This window comes from Oncorhynchus clarkii, chromosome 18 (assembly GCF_045791955.1).
Source record: "Oncorhynchus clarkii lewisi isolate Uvic-CL-2024 chromosome 18, UVic_Ocla_1.0, whole genome shotgun sequence".
In the NCBI taxonomy this organism is placed as follows: domain Eukaryota; kingdom Metazoa; phylum Chordata; class Actinopteri; order Salmoniformes; family Salmonidae; genus Oncorhynchus; species Oncorhynchus clarkii.
In genome coordinates, this window is record NC_092164.1 from 21918074 (window position 1) to 21939558 (window position 21485).

Genomic DNA, 21485 nt, shown 5'->3' on the forward strand with positions numbered 1-21485 from the left:
GTCAATCTGGCACAATGGGCACAAGCTTAATCAAACCCAGGTCTGGTTTGTACTTTTCTCTAACCTGTGTGAGTTGTAGTGAAGGAGAGAGAAAGAGACGTATACACAGAGACAGATACACAGAGAGAGACGGAGACACAGAGAGAAAAAGAGACACAGTTAGAGACGGAGACAGAGAGAGAGGTGGAGACATAGAGAGAGACGGAGACACAGAGAGAGACAGAGATGGAGACAGAGACACAGAGAGAGACGGAGACACAGAGAGAGACAGAGATGGAGACAGAGACACAGAGAGAGACAGAGATGGAGACAGAGACACAGAGAGAGACAAAGACGGAGACAGAGACACAGAGAGAGACAGAGACGGAGACAGAGAGAGACCGAGACACAAAGAGAGATCGAGACATAGAGAGAGACGGAGACACAGAGAGAGACAGAGATGGAGATGGTGACACAGAGAGAGAGAGACGGAGACACAGAGAGAGAGAGACGGAGGCACAGAGTGAGACGGAGACACAAAGAGAGATGGAGATGGAGACACAGAGAGAAATGGCGACACAGAGAGATGAAGATAGAGAGAGATGGAGACACAGAGAGACCGAGACACAGAGAGAGACAGAGACACATAAAGGGACATAGAGAGAGGAAGACACAGAGAGAGACATAGAGAGAGGGAGACAGAGAGAGACAGACACAGAGAGAGACAGAGACACAGAGAGAGAGAGAGACACGTAAAGGGACATAGAGAGAGAGACAGAGAAAGACACAGAGAGAGACAAAGACCTGCACCCCCGCACATTGACTCGGTACCGGTACCCCTCTGTATATAGCCTCGTTATTGTTATTTTATTGTGTCGGTACCGGCACCGAGTCAATGTGTGGGGATACAGGCCTCTGTCTCCCTCTGTGTCTCTGTCTCTCTCTGTGTCTGTCTCTCTCTGTGTCTGTCTCTCTCTATGTCTCTCTTTGTGTCTCCCTCTCTCTTTGTCTCCCTCTCTCTATGTCTCTCTCTATGTCTCCCTCTCTATATGTCTCTCTCTATGTCTCTCTCTATGTCTCCCTCTCTCTATGTCCCTTTCTGTGTCTCTGTCTCTCTCTGTGTCTCTTTCTCGCTATGTCCGTTTATATACAGTGCCTTGCGAAAGTATTCGCAAGAGACTTGATTACACACAGGTGGATTGTATTTATCATCATTAGTCATTTAGGTCAACATTGGATCATTCAGAGATCCTCACTGAACTTCTGGAGAGAGTTTGCTGCACTGAAAGTAAAGGGGCTGAATAATTTTGCACGCCCAATTTTTCAGTTTTTGATTTGTTATTGTTATCCAATAAATGTCGTTCCACTTGTGTCCCACTTGTTGTTGATTCTTCACAAAAAAATACAGTTTTATATCTTTATGTTTGAAGCCTGAAATGTGGCAAAAGGTCGCAAAGTTCAAGGGGGCCGAATACTTTCGCAAGGCACTGTATATATATTTATACATACACATTATTATAATTTTTTTAAATTTTTACTTTTGTTTATTTAGTAAATATTTTCTTAACTCTATTTCTTGAACTGCATTGTTGGTTAAGGGCTTGTAAGTAAGCATTTCACAGTAAGGTCTACAGCTGTTGTATTCGGCGCATGTGACAAATAACATTTGATTTGATTTGACACAGAGAGAGACAGAAAGAGCGAGACATAGAGACAGAAAGAGCGAGACATAGAGAGAGCGAGACAGACAGAGAGACACACAGAGAGCGAGACAGAGAGATACACAGAGAGAGAGAGAGAGAGATAGAGAGAGAGAGAGAGAAAGAGCGATACAGACACAGAGAGAGACAGAGACACAGAGAGAGAATGGCACAGAGAGAGACAGAGACACAGAGACACAGAGAGAGACAGAGACACAGAGAGAGACAGACACAGAGAGAGAGGAGCTTGCCCCTTTGACTTACCACCAAGCTGCTGTCCAGCGACAGTCGCTTTAGCTGCTCCCTCCTCTCCAGGTGTCCGTTCATGGTCCTCCTCTTCCGCTGCGGCCCACCGCCACGGCCATGGGAGCCACTGTGGGAGGGGTGGGGAGAAGCCAAAGATCACTCTTTTGTACAGGCGAGAAACTATTCTTGGTTCTCCCAGTTGTAGTTAGTAAAGCAATCGCCTTAATTGTTATAGAGCTCAGAGTCCATGTTATATTTGCGTCTTTGAAGCTGAGAAGGCGGCGACGTCGCTCTCGCTCGCTCTCCCTCTCTCTCTCCCTCTCTCCCCTCTCTCCCTCTCTCTCTCTCTCCCTCCCCTTTCCTGGCTTCTCACCCTATCTCTCTCTTCTTCCTTACCACTTCTATCATTCTGTTTTTGTTGTGCTGCCCGCCTGCTCGCTCTGCTAACCTGAAAGCAACCGGAAGTGTTGGAGAGAGGGAGAGGGAGAGCCTCACTCCACTGATCATCCCTGAGTTGATATGTTTTCTGTCCCCCTCCCTCCCTTCTCCTACTCCATGTTTTCATAGGCTTCTCCAAACAGAGCTGGGAACCAGCGCGACCGGGCCAATGGAGGCTAAGGGAGAAGATAAACACTTCACTTCACGCATACTACTCCTCTACAAAGAGCAGGCTCTGTGCCTCCGCTCAGCCCTGCCACAGAGTAAGCACACTACTTCCTAATCAGTGAAACGCCCGGGTCAAAGGTCGCACAGTGACCGCCAAGGGTCAGGCACCTTTTGTCATGACCGCTGTATAGTATGTAATGTATGGATTGTGTGTGTAATTACAGTATGTTACATATTCTAGGAGCCACTTCAAAAGAGAAAATCTCTTTGGGTACTGAATACAATTCATCTCTTTTAAGGCTAAATTATTCCATGTTTACTTGCCTTCGCAGATTGTCTTCTAACCACATCCCCTTGGTCCCAAGGCCCTCTGTCTCTGGCTTGTCTGTTCCACCCTGGCTGAGACCTCAAAGGCTTGACTACACCTGTCAGTCAGTATGCAGCTGACATCAAAATGCTACGCTACATCCACTGTCAATCTCTCAAACGTTTCAGTCAATATACTGCTAATATTCAGAGAGTATTTCAAACCCACACAAAAATTGTTCATCTAAAACCCAATTGACGACTCATTGCACTTACCCCAGCGCTGATAAAGCTGGTTGAGATTACGTCATTACAATCAGAAACGGGTTGAAATTAGGTCATTATGATGACATGTCAACCAGTCTTGCCGGTTTGGTCAGCCCATTCTTGCTGTTCTACATCTAAACGTTGAAGGAAAGGGCTCGATCAACGACAGGACAGGACGTCATGCAGGCTTACTCTGGTTATGCCACCACCAAAGATGGCATAACCATAATCAGTAGTTTTGATGTCAATCAAACCTGGGTTTAAATACTATTTGAAATCATTTCAAATACTTTAGCGGGGTTCGATTGAGCTTGCCTGGCGCAACGGAACCAAAATAATTGTCACAAAACTACAAAACCTGCCCCATCTGGCAGGCTAAAACAAATGCCCAAAGTATCTGAAAGTTTTCAAATAGTATGTGAACCCAGGTCTGATTCCTATGTGTGCCAGGACATTACGTCAGCTGTAATTCTCATTCCATGTTTAGATTACATTTCAGTTAGTGCCTTCTCTCTAAAGATTAGACTAGATGTAAAGCCCCCACGCTTCCTGCAGACGGCCAGATAGGGACTGTGGGTAATCGAGAGCAAATGATTCAAATGGATTTACGTTTGAACTTGACTGCCCTGACTCGAAAAACATAATAGATTAACCAGTCAAATGCAATGACACCGTTTCGCTTGAACGTAGGGTAAACTCTAACAGGGGAGTCAGACAAATAGAACCAGAGAGCACCTTTACGCTGAGCGGTGAGAGCCTCTAATGAAGACGTGCAGCTTATGCCCAGTCTTCATTGAAATTAATTGGGGGGGGGGGGGGGCAATTCCCGCTCTGCAAAAGTTACCCTTGTAGTGCAGCAGGTCTGTAAAGGTTGTGTAGAAACAGGTGGTCGATAGGAGGTCGTAAAGCTGAACCAAACACATTTGGAGTCAGATATGAAAATGGGGAAGGTAGTGAAAAGCGATAACGCACAAGGACAAGACTAATGGTTGAATAAAAGCAAATGACTCTCGGTCTTGGATCAACAGCTTCTGACATGGTCAAGTTCGGAGAAATATGTGCAACTGGCAAAAAGCAAAAGAGAGAAAACGCACGAGGCAGGATGTCCGTCTGTAGACCAGTGTCCTACATCACCAGCCGAACGGTAAAAAAGACTACAATAACATGTGTCTGTCCAAGTGGCGGGATATGTCCCCACATGGAGCTCAGGGATATTATTTCATACATTTACAATGCCAAGGGTCGTGGGTTCGATTCCCGCTAGGGCCACCCATATGTAAAATGTATGCACGCACGACTGTGAGTCGCTTTGGATAAAAGTGTCTGCTAAATGGCATATATTATTATTAAGTGTATTATTATTATTATAATTGTATGTAACAGAGGTGGTTCAGTGAACATAAAATACACTTGTGTGATGAGTCACCTTTGCGGTGTGATTAGCAGAATTGGGATAGTCCCGAAGAATTGGTTATAGACTATAGCTCAGAGGGCTAACACAGTCCTGAGACCTGGGTTTGATACCCAGTCTATCCCATATGCTGTAGAAGCTGATGGCGTCTCACTCGTCTGTTTATTGGCCAAGGGAACTCAGCAGCGTAAATAGGCCATAGAATACTAGGAACAGATTACGTCGGTGATGATCTCTGGCCCACGCTACCATCATAAAATACAATCCCACAGGGACCTCCCTATCCTCATCTCCTTATCTCGTCACACACAACAGCCCCTCCTTTCTCCAAATGATTTACACCAAACCCAATTACCACTGTGTAAAACCAGTCTTCTGTTAGGGGGGGGCACAGAGAACAAAGAGAGACACACGTCTACGGCCATATTACGCGCTCGTCCCAGCCAGTAAGACAGTAAGTCAGCCAGCCAGCAAGTCAGCCGGGTGGAATGGATGCAATCAAAGGTCCACGGACAATCCTGACATCTGGGAGTCTTTGTGTACACCCCTAATTAGATGCCAGGGTGGAGGTGGAGGCGGCTCCGAGGGTTATAAAGGGGGAAACCACTCGTTTTTAACATCTGCTGAGGGAGAAACTAGGGAGGGGGATGCATTTGGGGTTGCACAGGGGTGGACTCGAGGGGAGGGAGGGAGGGAGGGAGGGAGGGAGGGAGGGAGGGAGGGAGGGAGGGAGGGAGGGAGGGAGGGAGGGAGGGCTGACTAGAGATAATGAGAAAGGAAAATAGCATTATGATCACTTATATACAAATGTAATATGCCATACATCACTTCCCTTTTATTTGCACTGCGATTGGTTATTGCTCTGTGTATGCACTGATCCATCAACAGATGTAGGATCTTAATGTAATCATTGTTCTGTTGCTGAGAGTTTTCCTTCACGGGAGGAAATGCAAACTTGCAAGGTACTCGAAGTTGAAAAAGGCTTCCAAAGTTTGCAATTTCCACTTTAAAATTGGCAGACTTAATTTGCACCAACGAACAATGTATCAACCCACACACAAAATGTCCATCAATTCTAATCGACATAATAACCTCTGTTGCTGCAGGATTATTTTCCTGCTGTAGCAACCTGGCTCAAATTAAGATCCTGCATCTGCATGGTGTTCTGCTGTTGAATATCAGTAAATTATAATGTTGTTCATTCAGGTTCTATGTGTGGTGAATTTATGTTATCTGAAGTATCAGCTGATGAAATGTAACCCGTGTTTTCAATTCACAGACATGAAAAGGTGGAATAATTAACTAGATGCATTTGGATGATTTCTATCATTTGTTTATTCTTGATCAAATAATGAATGTCGCTCGTATCATGAATGCATTCTGATTAGAGAGTTGAAATTCACACTTCTCCTAAAAGCTCTCTACAGCTGTGCCTCACCTACAATCTAGCTGATTACTCACAGGAGGGAGTCCACTCTCCACCAGTATTGACAGTGCTGCCCTTTGTACCCATACAGTTAAACATTCACCCACTCATATTCCCATTTCAACACTAAGCAAAGAACCGTACACCAATAAGGACTCTTTATAGAGGGATAGTTCAAACAGGGACATCAATTGGTTGTTGTGGCTTGAACTTTAAACCCTAAATCTATTTCTATTGGAGGAAACAAACATTTTGGCTACAAATGATTACACCCACAATTCCCATTACATGTTGATATTTCTTCTGAGCTGAATACAAGTGAACAGCTGATAAATTATTGGTGTTGTGTGTTGCCAGTTGAACATTATTGGTCATAACACATCACGAAACACAATGAGTGACTCGGTCGGCGAACATGTCTACTCGCCACCGTCTGGGCTCTCAGTGCCACGTAAATTCTCAGAGGCAGAAGGATTCCAAACATGCGTACTGTCGCATGAGTTCTCAATTCGCACTTTCGTCCACAGGAAAATGGACTCTCATGTCGAAAGAAAAACCCTATTGGCGAGGTAGTACGCCCCCCCCCCCCCCCACACACCCCCCAATGAGCCTGCCAGGAAGTGTCAGTCAGCCTGGGATGGATTGCGATGGTTGACATTGATTGGTGCACCGGCCCTTGCCCCGGGACCCTATTTATTTTGTATGTGTGTTTGAATGGAGGAGGGCTATAAAGGAAAGGGGATCAGGCTGGAGCCCGGAACCACCCCCCAGCCAAGACCTCGTTTTGTGAATGATTCACCCAGATTGCTCAGGCAGGGTGCAGAATGAATGGGGAGGGTAATTATACATTGGAGATTTGAGAGAGAGGAGCATGTCTAGGCTACCTCCTAATTCCCAGATAGCTATTACTTTTCAATCATTGAGAGGTAGGGGGTAAGCATGATGTGAACGTGAGGGTATAGAAAGAGTGAGCTTGCCAGAGCAATGTTAACATATGTTTCCCCTGCCAATAAAGACATTGAATTGAAATTGATTTGAGAGAGAGAGAGAGAGAGAGAGAGAGAGAGAGAGAGAGAGAGTGAGAGAGAGCGAGCGAGAGAGAGAGAGAGAGAGAGGTCCATCTGTGTGGCAGGCCAACAGCACAGATGGCATATGATGATCAGTCCCCTATGTCCTCAACCTCCTGTCTCTTTGGCTTGGGTAGTGCACTACTGTCAAAAGTAGTACACTTCCTGAGGAATAGGGTGCCATTTGGGACAAGCTTTGTGGTACAGACAGACAGACAGACAGACAGACAGACAGACAGACAGACAGACAGACAGACAGACAGACAGACAGACCCACAGTCATCACGGTATTAGAGAGAAGCACAAAAAGTGCAATTAACTCCAAGATGAAGGTGTTCCACAGTGTTGATTTATACACACCCACACACACTGTATATACATATGCTACATACACACTTGCACACACACACAAACACACACAGCTGTGTGAGATACAGGACGGGTGTGAGGCATTTAGCAAATCCTGTGCTCGACGTTAGCTCACTCCTGCGAGATGAACAGACAAATATTTGTTACATTTTGATCCGCATTCTATCGAGTGTTTTTTTTATTACAATCTTCACCCGACGCCCTTTCTAACACTTCGTAAGTCGGCTCAGGGTTTTACATCTAACGTTTCAACAGGTTGAACAGGAGAGTGTTGCTGTACTGTAGATGTCTCAGCCAGAGACACACACACGTGACACGTTTCAAATTAAATATGCTTGCTCTTAAGAAAAAGCCTATGAGCATCTGGCAAAATGAATTGACATATTTTTGCTCTGCGCTCATGTCATGTGCAATAATAAATTAACCGCAAACACTGCATTGAACATGACAGGGACACAATCTACTGTAACTACACTGATAGAAACTTACTTGACTTCTAATGAATATCCTTCATTTCTGCGACAGTGACACAAGACTTCAAACTCAAGAGTGTGCTCCCATTGCTTGTCTATGGAAGGAAAATGTGGCACGCCACTGCACACAAGTTCATTAGAGTTGCTTGGGTTTAAACGTTTTATCAAAACAATGAGCATAACGTCATCTAGCTCATCAGGGATTCAATGCTGCAGAAACACATTTCCCTCCACCGATCGCACCCCAAACACAGGCCCTTAGGAAGACCTTATTACATCCTGAAACAAATCAGATGGGTTTCCTGCCTTCGGGCCAGCGCTGGGTTCAAATAGTGTTGAGAATCATTTCAAATGCTTTAGCCGGCGCTTGATGAGATTTCCTGATGCAATGGAACCAACTGAAAAGTCCCACCCACCACCTGGCACTCCAGGCAGACTCAAGCAAATGCTCCAAGTGTTTGAACGATTTTAATAGGATTTGAACCCAGGTCTGCTTGGGATTTTCATTCACAATGTCCAGCATGTGTAGCCTAGCCCCAGCTGCCCTGCTGACAGGAACATGACTGGGCTGCGGTCTGTCTCTCTCATCATGGCAGCTTGTTAGGAAAAGAGACAGAAAAACACTAAAGTCCAAAGGGACACTGCATGTATCTCACCAAGCTGAGAGAGCACAGGGATCTTCCAAGCCCTGTCAAAATAAATACATAAGTTATGTCTGCATTTGGAATGTGTGTAAGCAGTTTGATCCTGACCAGTTTGCATCTCTCTCTCTCTCTCTCTCTCTCTCTCTCTCTCTCTCTCTCTCTCTCATAGCCTCTCTCTCTCTCTCTCACAGCCTCTCTCTTTCTCTCTCTCTCACAGCCTCTCTCTCTCTCTCTCACAGCCTCTCTTTCTCTCTCACACACACACACACACACACACACACACACACACACACACGACAGTCTGAGAAACAGCCTTGAGTTTTAACGTCCATATTCTTACTGAGTCTCACATATTCTTAAAGAGTCTCACATATTCTTACTGAGTCTCACCATATTGCCCTGAGACAACTCTTAGAAAGCAAGTTTGAGCAGTTACCCATGGCCTTGTGTGTCCGTGTCAGACAACGAGCATGCATCTATAACTTACGTCTTGCCTGGCAAATCCTCTGCTTCACTCAACAGGTTGGCAGCAGCCTCTGATGAGTCTACGTCAGACATTGTAACATGGAATTCCCTTTGAAGGTGGCTGGAAACATGCTCCTTTGGTAAATTCCCAGTGAGGAGTAGAAATAGCAGCGGAGGCACTGAGCGAACACACACTCACTCTGGCTTGCCAGACTGGTGCTCTGCAAACACCCTGCTACTTGTAACGAGGGACGGAGGAGGGGGTGGTGTGGGTGAGAAGAAGTTCCACATTACATCATGTGCAGCTGTTGACAGATCAGTGTTTATTAACTAACTGTCAGGAGCCAAGGGATCTGTCGCTGCAGGATTCACACCCCGGCTTGCCACACACACTCGCACGCACGCACGCACACACGCGGGCGAGACCACACGAGCGCACCAGTGGAGGCTGCTGAGGGGAGGACGGCTCCTAATAATGGCTGGAACGGAGCGAATGGAATGGCATCAGACACATGGAAACCATGTGTTTGATGTGTTGGATGCCATTCTGCTCCAGCCAATACCACGAGCCCGTTCTCCCCAGTTAAGGTGCCACCAACCTCCTGTGACGCGCAGACACACTTGCACGCAGACAGGCAAGCACATGCACGCATGTAGGTTGGCCTACACACACATACAGTAACAGACGCTAACTCGCATGCACATGCTAATGGCACATAACATAACAAACAACTTCACAACCCTTCCGACAGACTGTAATTACACGCTAACAGGATGATGCTGAGACTAAGAGTATGCCAAACAAAAAAATGATTTATTGCAATGTTAAAGAAACCACACAAATCAAATGTTATGTCACAGTCTTCGTAAACAACAGGTGTAGACGAACAGTGAACTGCTTACTTAACTCTGTGCACAAGGACTACTTTTAACAATTTCCACAGAATATTGTTTGTAAAGTTTAGTCACAGTACTTTTTTTGTGTGAGACAGTTTTTGGATTAACACCCGGTAACAGAATGACATCACGGGTCCCTGATCTGTACTGTACAGAAATGTATGATTATGAATGCCATTCTCTTCATGGTGATGTATCCTGAATAGACACAAAGGTAGAACCAATGATGTCATACTTTGCATGTTTGGGTGTTATTCTACACACTGGCTGTTATTCTAATGAGCTCCGCCCCCAAACAAGACCAAAATGAATCTGTACCAATCACAGATGTTTATGTTTCACAAGTTTGGACATCACAGTACAGCACAGTTGAGTAGATAATAATATAGTACAGTAGAGCATAGTTCAGTATAGTACAGTGATAGTTACATTTTAAAAAAGAATGAAAAACAATACAGTAAATTATAATGTACTCTACTCTGGTGTGCTCTACTGTACAGTACTAAACTCTACTGTACAGTACTAAACTCAGCATTACAGTACGGTACAGTACTGTGTTGTACTCTACTTTACTCTACTTTGACCACCACGCGACAGAAAGAGAAAGAAAACAGTTATGAGCTGAACTTAACAGTATGCCAGTGGAAGAGAAGACCGTAGCAGGAGACCCAACAGGGGTTCGTGACTACTATGAATTCCCATTGAAGACAATTCAGTTTCAGTCATTCTGTTATGGATTTTTCTTGTCATCTTGTTACCGATTTGGTAACGGAATTAAGCAATTTAAATCACTTAATAAATAATTGTAAAGGGGATTTTCAGGTGAACACAAGAGTAGAGCGGTCGCAGGTATAGTCAACCATAAATCAGTTCAGGTTAAATTACAAGTTTGCAACAGGGAGACACCTCCAGCACACAAGCAGAGAACATGTATCTGCTACACACACACACACACACACACGCAAACAAACACGAGAGCCAAAGTGCTGGAGTACTGAGCCAAATCAACAAAAACGGTGTTCCTGTGCAAAATACATTCGGACCTCACGGTACATGTTAATCAGACAGTACCAAAATGTTCTGTAAACACCAGCCTGCGAGGCTGTGAGGAAGACAACATCAGCAGCAACAGAATCACGCCATGCCACAGATAAATTATAAGTGTGCCGCCAATCAGCATCAACGGATATCAGAGAATATGTCAAATACAGCATCAAGTCAGGTGATCATCAACCCGTGACACAAATGAGTGTCACAAATACAACACTTTAAAAGCATGTGTATGACAGACATATACATATGTGTTGTGTTCATTGTGTTAATTACTCCGAACGGAATATGAACTTTATTCATCTTAAATATTCCCCATTACGATCATTAACCAAATAACTAATTGTTAGTTCTACCTTTACTTATTAATTCTGTGAGCTTTCATGATCCGCCATTCTCATGAGGGAGAAAAATTTGAAAATGTCTTTAAGATACAGTGCCTTCGGAAAGTATTCAGACCCCTTGACTTTTTCCGCATTTGGTTACGTTACAGCCTTATTCAAAAATGTACTCAGTAATCTACACACAATACCCCATAATAACAAAGCCAAAACAGGTTTTTGGAATTTTTGCAAATGTATATAAAAAAAAAATCTACATAAGTATTCAGACCCTTTGCTATGAGACTAGACATTGAGCTCAGGTGCATCCTGTTTCCGTTGATCATCCTTGAGATGTTTCTACAACTTGATTGGAGTCCACCTGTGGTAAATTCAATTGATTGCACATGATTTGGAAAGGCACACACCTGTCTATATAAGCTCCCACTGTTGACAGTGCATGTCAGAGCAAAAACCAAGCCATGACGTCAAAGGAATTGTCCGTAGAGCTCCGAGACAGGATTGTGTCAAGACACAGATCTGGGGAATGGTTCCAAAAAATGTCTGCATGTCACGCCCTGGCCATAGAGAGGCTTTTTATTCTCTATTTTGGTTAGGCCAGGGTGTGACTATGGTGGGCGTTCTATGTTATTTTTTCTATGTTTTTGTATTTCTTTGTTTTTGGCCGGGTATGGTTCTCAATCAGGGACAGCTGTCTGTCGTTGTCTCTGATTGAGAACCATACTTAGGTAGCCTGTTTTCCCACTATGATTTGTGGGTAGTTATTTTCTGTTTAGTGTGTTTTGCACCTGACGGAGCTGTTTTGGTTGTTTCTTTTGTTCCTTGTTGTATTTAGTGTTCAGTTTATTAAAATAATGATGAACACTTACTACGCTGAATCTTGGTCCTCACCTTCTTCCACCAACAGTCGTTACACTGCAGCATTGAAGGTCCCCAAGAACACAGTGGCCTCCATCATTCTTAAATAGAAGAAGTTTGGAACCACCAAGACTCTTCCTAGAGCTGGCTGCCTGGCCAAAGTGAATAATCATGGGAGAAGGGCCTTGCTCAGGGAGGTGACCTAGAACCCAATGGTCACTCTGACAGAGCTCCAGAGTTCCTCTGTGGAGATGGGAGAACCTTCCAGAAGGACAACATTGCTGCAGCACTGCACCAATCAGGCCTTTATGGTAGAGTGGCCAGACAGAAGCCACTTCTCAGTAAAAGGCAGCCTGCTCGGAGTTTGCCAAAAGGTACCTAAAGTCTCTCCGACCATGACAAAGAAGATTCTCTAGTCGGATGAAATTAAGATTGAACTCTTTGGCCTGAATGCCAAGCATCACGTCTGTCACCATCCCTATAGTGAAGCATGGTGGTGGAAGCTTTGGGGATGTTTTTCAGGGCAGTGACTGGGAGCCTAGTCAGGATTGAGGGAAAGACTAACAGAGAAAAGTACAGAGAGATCCTTGATGAAAACCTGCTCCAGAGCGCTCAGGACCTCAGACTGGAGCGAAGGTTCACCTTCCAACAGGACAACAACCCTACGCACACAGCCAGACCAAAGCAGGAGTCTTTCAATGTCCTTGAGTGGCCCAGCCAGACCCTGGACTTACACTATCGTTCAAAAGTTTGGGGTCACTTAGAAATGTCCTTGTTTTTGAAAGAAAAGCAAACGTTAAAATAACATCAAATTGATCATAAATACAGTGTAGACATTGTTAATGTTGTAAATGACTATTGTAGCTGGAATTTTTTTACAGAAAATCTACATAGACGTATAGAGGCCATTATCAGCAATCATCACTCCTGTGTTCCAATGGCTAATTGATCATTAGAAAACCCTTTTGCATTTTATAATAGCACAGCTGAAAAATGTTCTGATTAAAGAAGCAATAAAACTGGCCTTCTTTAGACCAGTTGAGTATCTGGAGCATCAGCATTTGTTGGTTCAATTACAGGCTCAAAATGGCCAGAGGCAAAGACCTTTCTTCTGAAACTCAAAAGTCTATTCTTGTTCTGAGAAATGAAGGCTATTCCATGCGAGAAATTGCCAAGAAACTGAAGATCTCGCACAACGCTGTGTACTAATCCCTTCACAGAACAGCGCAAACTGTCCCTAACCAGAATAGAAAGAGGCTAGACCTGAAAATAGCTGTGCCGCAACGCTCCCCATCCAACCTGAATGAGTTTGAGAGGATCTGCAGAGAAGAATGGGAAAAACTCCCCAAATACAGGTGTGCCAAGCTTGTAATGTCATACCCAAGAAGACTCGAGGCTGTAATCGCTGCCAAAAGCACTGAGTAAAGGGTCTGAATACTTTTGTAAATGTGAATTATTATTTATTTTTAATACATTTGCAAAGTTTTTGCTTTGTCATTTTGGGGTATTGTGTGTAGATTGTTGAGGGGAAACATTTTTTACATCAATTTTAGAATAAGGCTGTAACCTAACAAAATGTGGAAAAAGTCAAGGGATCTGAATACTTTCTGAAAGGCACTGTAGGCTTTTGGTGTGGGCTTTTGGTAACAGAATGACTAGAAAGACACTAAGCAATATTTCTTTAACTTACAGAAGGCAAATCATTTCTGTTAAACGAAGTGTAGATATTAGTTGGCAGGGGTGTTAACTTCAACAATATTGTGTTTTGATGCATGTCTAATACCTTTTAAGACTTTTTCTGCTAGTCTCACGCCCTGACCTTAGAGATCCTTATTATTCTCTATGTTTAGTCAGGTCTGGGTGTGCCTTGGGTGGGAAAGTCTATGTTTTCAATTTCTTTGTTTTAGCCGAGTGTGGTTCCCAATCAGAGGCAGCTGTCTATCGTTGTCTCTAATTGGGGATCATATATAAGTTGTAATTTTACGTTTGGGTTTTGTGGGATCTTGTTTTCTGTTTAGTGTCTGTACCTGACAGAACTGTGCGCTTTCGTTTTTGCGTTTGTTTGCGAGTGTTTTTGAATAAAGTATCATGAACATGTTCCACTCTTCCTTCTACCAACGAGAGCCGTTACAGCTAGATGTTTTCTAAAACCCCTTTTCCATCTGTTTGACTAGAAAGCCTTTGCTTATGTCTAGTTTATATATGCCTTAATAAAATAATTATATAGATTCATAGCTTTCATTTGACACCCATTTTTATGTGCTCCTATGAACTTCCCGTTACTGCTAATGGCGCTTTTACAAAGAAATGCCCACCAATTTACACAGACTCGCCCATGTCACAAACAACCACATTTACCCAACTCCTATACACACACACACACACACACACACACACACACACACACACACACACACACACACACACACACACACACACACACACACACACACACACACACACACACACACACACACACACACACACACACACACACACACACACACACACACACACACACACACTTGTTATGTTCTTCTAACCTCATGGGGACCTACAATTCATTTCCATTCAAAATCCTATTTTCCCTAACCCCTAACCATACCCTTACCCTAACCTTAACCCATAACGCTAACCCAAACCTTCAACCTAACTACTAACCTCTAATCCTAATTCTAACCCCTAAATTTAAAATAGCGTTTGTCCTCATGGGGGAATTTTCCTTGTTTTACTGTCTTTGTGGGGACTTTTGAGGATTTTAGATCCCCACAAGGATAGAATAACCAACACACACACACACACACACATTAGCTATGTTTGCAAGTGTTATACTTCCATCTCAAAAGCTCTGTCTGACCAGCCAGCGTTACTATGTCTCTCTCTCTCAGGCTTCAACTGTGGCAAACCAAGCAAGGCCCAGCTGCACTCCTTAAGCGTCTGGGCCTGGCGTAGACCCCAGTCTCTCAGAAGGTTTAAAGTGTTTATCTTTTTTTTCTCTCTCTCATTTAAAGGGAGACACATGACTCACAGCTTTACTGCCAACCAGATTTTTCTACTACCATGCTGATTGGAAACTACTGGTCTGGGCCATTATTCACAAACTCAAGAGAAGTCTTAGTTGTGCTGATCTAGGATCAGTTTAGAAGTGCTGATCTAGGGTCAGTTTAGCCTTTTAGATCATGAAGAGCTTGATTTTATGGACAGCACTGCTACTCTTAGACTATTTCTGAATATGGGTCCAAAGGCTGTATGTCTCAAGTGTCTAAAAGTAGGAGTGTTGATCTAGGATCAGGATCCGCCCTGTCCATATAACAGTAATCAATATGATCCAAAAGACAAAACAGATCCTAGATTAGCACTCCTACTCTTTAGATAGAAGCCCTTGAGCCATATTCATTGTCTCAGAGTAGGAGTGCTGATCTAGGATCAGTTTTGCCTTTTTGGTCAGCATTTATTTGTTTCAATTTTGACAAGGAGGGGATCCTAGATCAGCACTCCTACTCTTAAGACTAAAGTATTTCCAAATAAGGACCCCGGTCTGCTTTTCATTGGGGCTCCCCACAGAAACTCTGCTTCTTAACACTTTAAGCATTCCTCACCACAGACCCAGAATAAAGTAGACAAGGGGCACACTGACAGAAACCATCAGACCGGTCACGTCACCCACGGTTTGTCATCGCAGTCGGCGATCACAAATGCACCGATTCAGCCTCTCTAAATGCCTCTGTTGCATTCCTTATGGCCACAAATGCAATAATTTTCCAAAAGGTTCCACACTGTTTTCGCATTCCTCCTCTCGTAGCTCATTGCATTGCTGTGCTGTTCGGCAAGAGATGTCTAGGAGACCCGTGACATTGTCTGTCAAAGCGAGGCTGGGTTGTTTACCCCCAAAATTGGCGTGGTGACCGCTTTGTTGTTGTTTGTATCCCAGATTGCCCCTTTACAATGGGTCTTATATCATAAGGCAACTACATAAGTGTAGCTGGTCAGATAAGAGTGTAGACTACAGCTGGTGAGAAGAGGTGTAGTCTACTCCTTGAGAATTTAATTTGGAAAACCTCAAATGCTACATAATGTCAAAAACATTGGTAGCCTATGATAAGCCTTCTTAGATAAATCTAATCAGGATAACACGAGTAGTAATCAATTGGCTCAAATGCTAGTACACAAACCACTTGTGAAGACGCAATCCATTATCTTCGAACTGACATTTGAACATGCAAATTCAATCTATTCTACTCAATCTAATCTAATTCATTGGATACATGTGGTAGACTGTCTCATAAAAAAATATAGCATTTTTGTGCAATCAAACGTATTGACATTTCTCAGTTTCAACCTGGAAAGAGTATCTCTCTCCTCGTGACATCTAACACTTCACTGTGGCTGGCTGCACGACCTGAGAGGCTACTGACAAGGTAATCATGCACAAAATATATGGTTTGACCCATGGCTAGAACCCATACATTGGAGGGAAGACCTTAAACTGTTGGGGGTTAAGGGTCAGACCCTTTGAGGGCGAATGTAAGAATTCCTCCCTCTACTGAAGACGAAAAAAAGCTCTAAAGATCATTCCTTTCCTCTTCTCCTTTATATGCAGTGATCTGAAAGAACTGACCAGGGGTGTAATCATTACTCCAAACAGTTGCAAAACTGAACGGAACGTTTTGGCCCAGGTGAAAACCAGCCTAAGGACGAGATTCCACCCTATAATTTTTACCTGGGCCATGTTCGGCAAGCAAACGTTGTGTAACAATGCACATAGAAATACCATGAATAGAGCTCCCATGATTCCTTGTCATTTTTTTTCCATTCAGTGTGGATGAAGGGAAGGAGCCAATGACAGGATACATTTTATGACAAATAGCCTGTTTTTTCTTTAAATTATATAAAAGTCGGGCCTCCGTAGTGGCGCAGTGGTCTAAGGATCTGCATCGCAGTGCTAGCTGTGCCACTAGAGATTCTGGGTTTGGGTCCAGGCTCTGTCACAGCCAGTGCCTGAATGGGTTGTGTTTCGGACGATGCATGGCTCTTGACCTTCGCCTCTCCCAAGTCCGTTCGGGAGTTGCAGCGACGAGACAAGACTGTAACTACCAACTGGATACCACGAAAAAGGGGTAATAAAATATTATCTCAAAGTCACTCTATTTTTGTTATGCCTGTACTACTTGACAATAGGTTGCCACTGCCAGACTTACCATTACCCCTCTTTGGCTGTACTGATGCAGTTTGAGGGTTCTTCATAAGGTGGATTGATGACTCTCTATGTTGACAACACTGGATGGAGACAGATTACTCTTTACTCTTTTGATTTCTCTTTTACTCATGAACGGACTCCATTAACAGAAATGTCACTTCAAGTACTTCCTGTTCTCAACATCTAACCAATCAGAACAGAGAAAAGTAGTTGCTAGGTAGATCATCAATTACCATTAAAATTATTATTAAAATATTTTGGAACTCCAAAACATTGACAAATAATATCTCTTCACAACATAATTATACACTAGTATTATGTGGTGAACAATGTTACAAACAAAATATTTCTCAAAAGGTCTTTCATATCTGGTCTGCTTTGAGTCATATTGGCTAAGATAGGTAGAGGCCTGTGAGCCATAAAAAGCCTATTGCAAAGACTACAGAGACTATTGTAGAGAGTAATGTCAGCAGTTTCAAATCCAGAACATTCTAAACCTATTAAACGTGGAATGCAGGTTCTAGTAGAGGGGGACCTTCAAAAGAAGATGAGGCAAATACTCAACGTTAAGTGTGCCATTGCAGTTTGACTTATTTATGGATTTATAGTTATTAGCAACTGAATGTTGAGCTATCGCCCATTGTTTTGAAAGTGTACTTAGCAGTACTTTGGCTGTAATTGCTTTCTAACAAGGTTGTTAAATAGGATAGAACACGTATGTATATCTGGCCTATCTAAGTGATTTTCACCCTGAACTTTCCAGCAAGAGAGCAATACCTCACATACAGTATCTAAAGTCATAAACTGTTCTCTCAGCTACTGCACGGCAAGCGGTACAGATGCACCAAATCTGGAACCAACAGGACCCTGAACCGCTTCTACCTCCAAGACTACTAAATAGTTAACCAAATAGCTACCCGGAATATCTGCATTGAGCCTTATCTATCCTATTGCCTAGTCCCTTTATCCCGACCTATATGTACATATTTGCTTCAGTTACCTCGTACCCCTGGACATCGTACTGCTCTCCGGTGTATATAGCCAATTATCGTTACTCATTGTGTATTTATTCCTTGTTATTATTTTTCTATATTTTTCTCTCTGCATTGTTTGGAAGGGCCGACCGTTAGTCTACACCTGTTGTTTCAAAAAAAAAGTGTGTGGCAAATACCATTTTAATTGATTTGATAACCAGTTCGGGACACTGGGGAGGAGCAATGTTGGACTTCTATGGTCAGAAACCCGTAGAATTTAGCCGACCCTCATCGTTACATGTCATCATTGTCATGATGATGACATATCTATTTTTCAACGTTTTCAGTGCGACCAGCTTTCACCAGACATTCCTCCTTCCTGTAAATCTTTGCACTGATGATGAGCGAGAGGTTGGAGCTGGTTCATGGGGTGAATTGATGACTCTCTACAAATAATTGTAGCCTGCAGGAAATGCATACTATAGTGCACCATACTGAAACAACCAAAGCTCTTCTCAAACACTCTCAGACAGATTCGTGTTTGAAAGATATTTCCATTCTCCTTTCTGCCATAACGTATTACGTGATGGAATGGAATGGCAAATCTATATCTTGATACAATCATACACAATCCAATGTCTGGAATTCATAAAGATTAAGAGTTGGCCAAGTCTCGGTGAAAGATATTGTTAGAGAATTCCCATAGTTAACCAGAACACTATCCTTCAGAATCCCCAGCTGCATCTGGGAGTTAAATCTGCTTGGCCATAAAGCAGTCAGTCCTACAGCTTCCATACCAACACTGACATAAATATGACTTTTAATTATCCAGGCATCTGGTTAATGGTAAAAGTGTATGTGTTCCGTTTCTTCTTAGAACAAATATTAAAACAAGCAAACTCAATGCTATTGTGTGTCCTATACATGCAAAGGTAAAACTGTTTCGACAATACCACAAAACATCATAAAAGGAGAATGTAATAACGAAGGGAACTCTACTATCCAATACAAATCCAACCAAAAATGTTAGCTGGAACTGAAGCACGGTTCTATCTGAGACAGTGTAGCTCCCAGTGTAGTGAGATGACTGGGGAGTGTCGAGGCAGTCTGTCTGCTGAAACGTGCTCAGTGTCGAGGCAGTCTCTGAGTGCATCCCAAACGGCACCCTATATTCCCTTCATAGTGCACTGCTTTTGACCAGGATTTTTTATTTGAATCCCTATTAGTTGTTGCGAAAGCAGAAGCTACTCTTCCTAGGGTTCACACGAAGCATAAAACATGACATAATACAGAAAATGAATAGACAAGAACAGATCTAAAAAATAAATAAATATTCAAAGTACTGTAATACAGGGAAAAGGGTTCCATTTGGGACACAATTTCTGTGTCTACTGAAATGTTTTTGCTCAGAGGAACACTAAGTGGATTCATGCATCGCCCCATGCTACAATGACATGTTGGAATGTCCAAGCCATGTTATTTGCAGTCCCACTGGGAATAAAGAAATGTCCCTTTTCACATCAGAAGCTTGAAGAGAGGCCCTTTATATGGCCATCAGCATTCATGAGCTACAAAAGGAATCTACAGATAAATAAATGGTCCACATCTTGAAATGTTAAGCTCACTGATTCTAGCAACTCTTGCTTCTCAGGAGATGAACAGAGGTGACGGTGAACCAAGGCACAAAATGTGGACTAAAAACATTCCCGAGCTATACTACTCTGCCCTCCCTGATTTTTTTTTTTAGAGACAGTCCACTGTCATTTGGAGTGATAAGTCATGCATTTGTTTTTGAAACTACATCAAAATCAACAGTAAAAGTCAACATACTTAAAAAATGTTTTATATTGCCTCTTTTGTCCAGTCTTCAGGTAAGCTTCCTTTCTTCTCCCTGTCCCCAACCGGCCTTGTCTATCCCCAGCGTGTGGATGAGTATCCAGTCCAGGCTAGTGGGGTTAGGAATTGTCTACTGTTCCTCCCAAGTCTGCCTGAGGTAAGGGGGGAGGAGGCCTAAACAAATGTGCTTGTGTTCACCCTCGATGGTTTGTATGCAGCCAACACCACCACACCACAGCCGGGCTCCTAGCCAAGGCCCTACCTCTCCTTCCACAAATGGCAAATGGCCGTCAAAAAAATGGACCAGTTCCCGCCACAAATACACACCCACTCCTTGTACTTTATAATTTCCTCAGAGCGCTGGGCCAACACAAAGGAGGGCCGCTGTGAGGCGTGGCATGATGAGAGGCCCCCAGAAAGACTACGTTATGCCCCTGTGAATGTGCATGGAGTAGGATAGGGTGGGTGCAGATAAAGGGTAGGGTAGGGTGGAGGGAGGTGTGTGTGCGCCATGCGACTGAACCTCAGCTCCCTGCGCCATTATGCCATATTTGCCCTGTGAGACTGGCAGCTGGGGTGAGAACAAGGCATTTTTGTCTGTGTTATTTTCCTATGAGGGCCCTGGGACAGGGAGGGAGCGCTGATGATGAGGGCCCATTCGGCTGGCATTGACGTGTGAAGAGACTGTGTCAGTGACAGCTGAGGAGATCAGGCCCTGTAATTAGCTGTGTGTGTACAGAGGGGATGTAGGATGGGCCGTTGCTTCCCCCTCTCCCCCACCCTTTGACATTCAGGATCACTGATCATATTCTGAAAAACAGACAAACTGGGTATAGCAGACTTGGATTCCACTAGTGTTTGTTTTCTTTCAAATAGTTAGGCCCAATCAAACGCTCAATCTGAAATGCCAGGTACAATAATACTATAATTAAGCAATAAGGAATGGGTGGGTGTGGTATATAGCCAATATACCACGGCTAAGGGCTGTTCTTAGGCACGACGCATGGCACAGCCCTGAGCCGTGGTATATTGGCCATATATCACAAACCCCCGAGGTGCCTTGTTGCTATTATAAACTGGTTATCAGTGTAATTAGAGCAGCAAAAATAAATGTTTTGTCATATCCGTAGTATATGGTCTGATATACCACGGCTGTCAGCCAATCCGCATTCAGGGCTCTAAACACCCAGTTTATAATATAACAATATATGCCATTTAGCAGGCGCTTTTATCCAAAGTGACTTAGTCATGCGTAAGTACATTTTACATATAGGGTACAGGTTTGCACTACTCCTTTGCTTCCATCGCACTGTGTTCGATGAAGTATCAGTGAAATAATCAAATATTTGAAAGAAAATACATCCTATTTGAAC

General features: G+C 43.4%; 1 protein-coding gene across 1 annotated transcript in view; it reads right to left on the reverse strand.

Annotated features, from left to right (window-relative positions):
* LOC139373192 (nck-associated protein 5-like) overlaps window positions 1-9174 on the reverse strand; it is a 160385-nt gene extending 151211 nt beyond the window's left edge. Inside the window, exons 1-2 of the mRNA XM_071113373.1 lie at window positions 8982-9174; window positions 1944-2052 (exon numbers count right to left, since the gene is read on the reverse strand). Coding sequence (XP_070969474.1) covers window positions 1944-2052; window positions 8982-9052 — 180 coding nt within the window. The 5' untranslated portion in view covers window positions 9053-9174. The remainder of the gene's footprint in view (window positions 1-1943; window positions 2053-8981) is intronic.
* Window positions 9175-21485: the final 12311 nt, after the last annotated feature.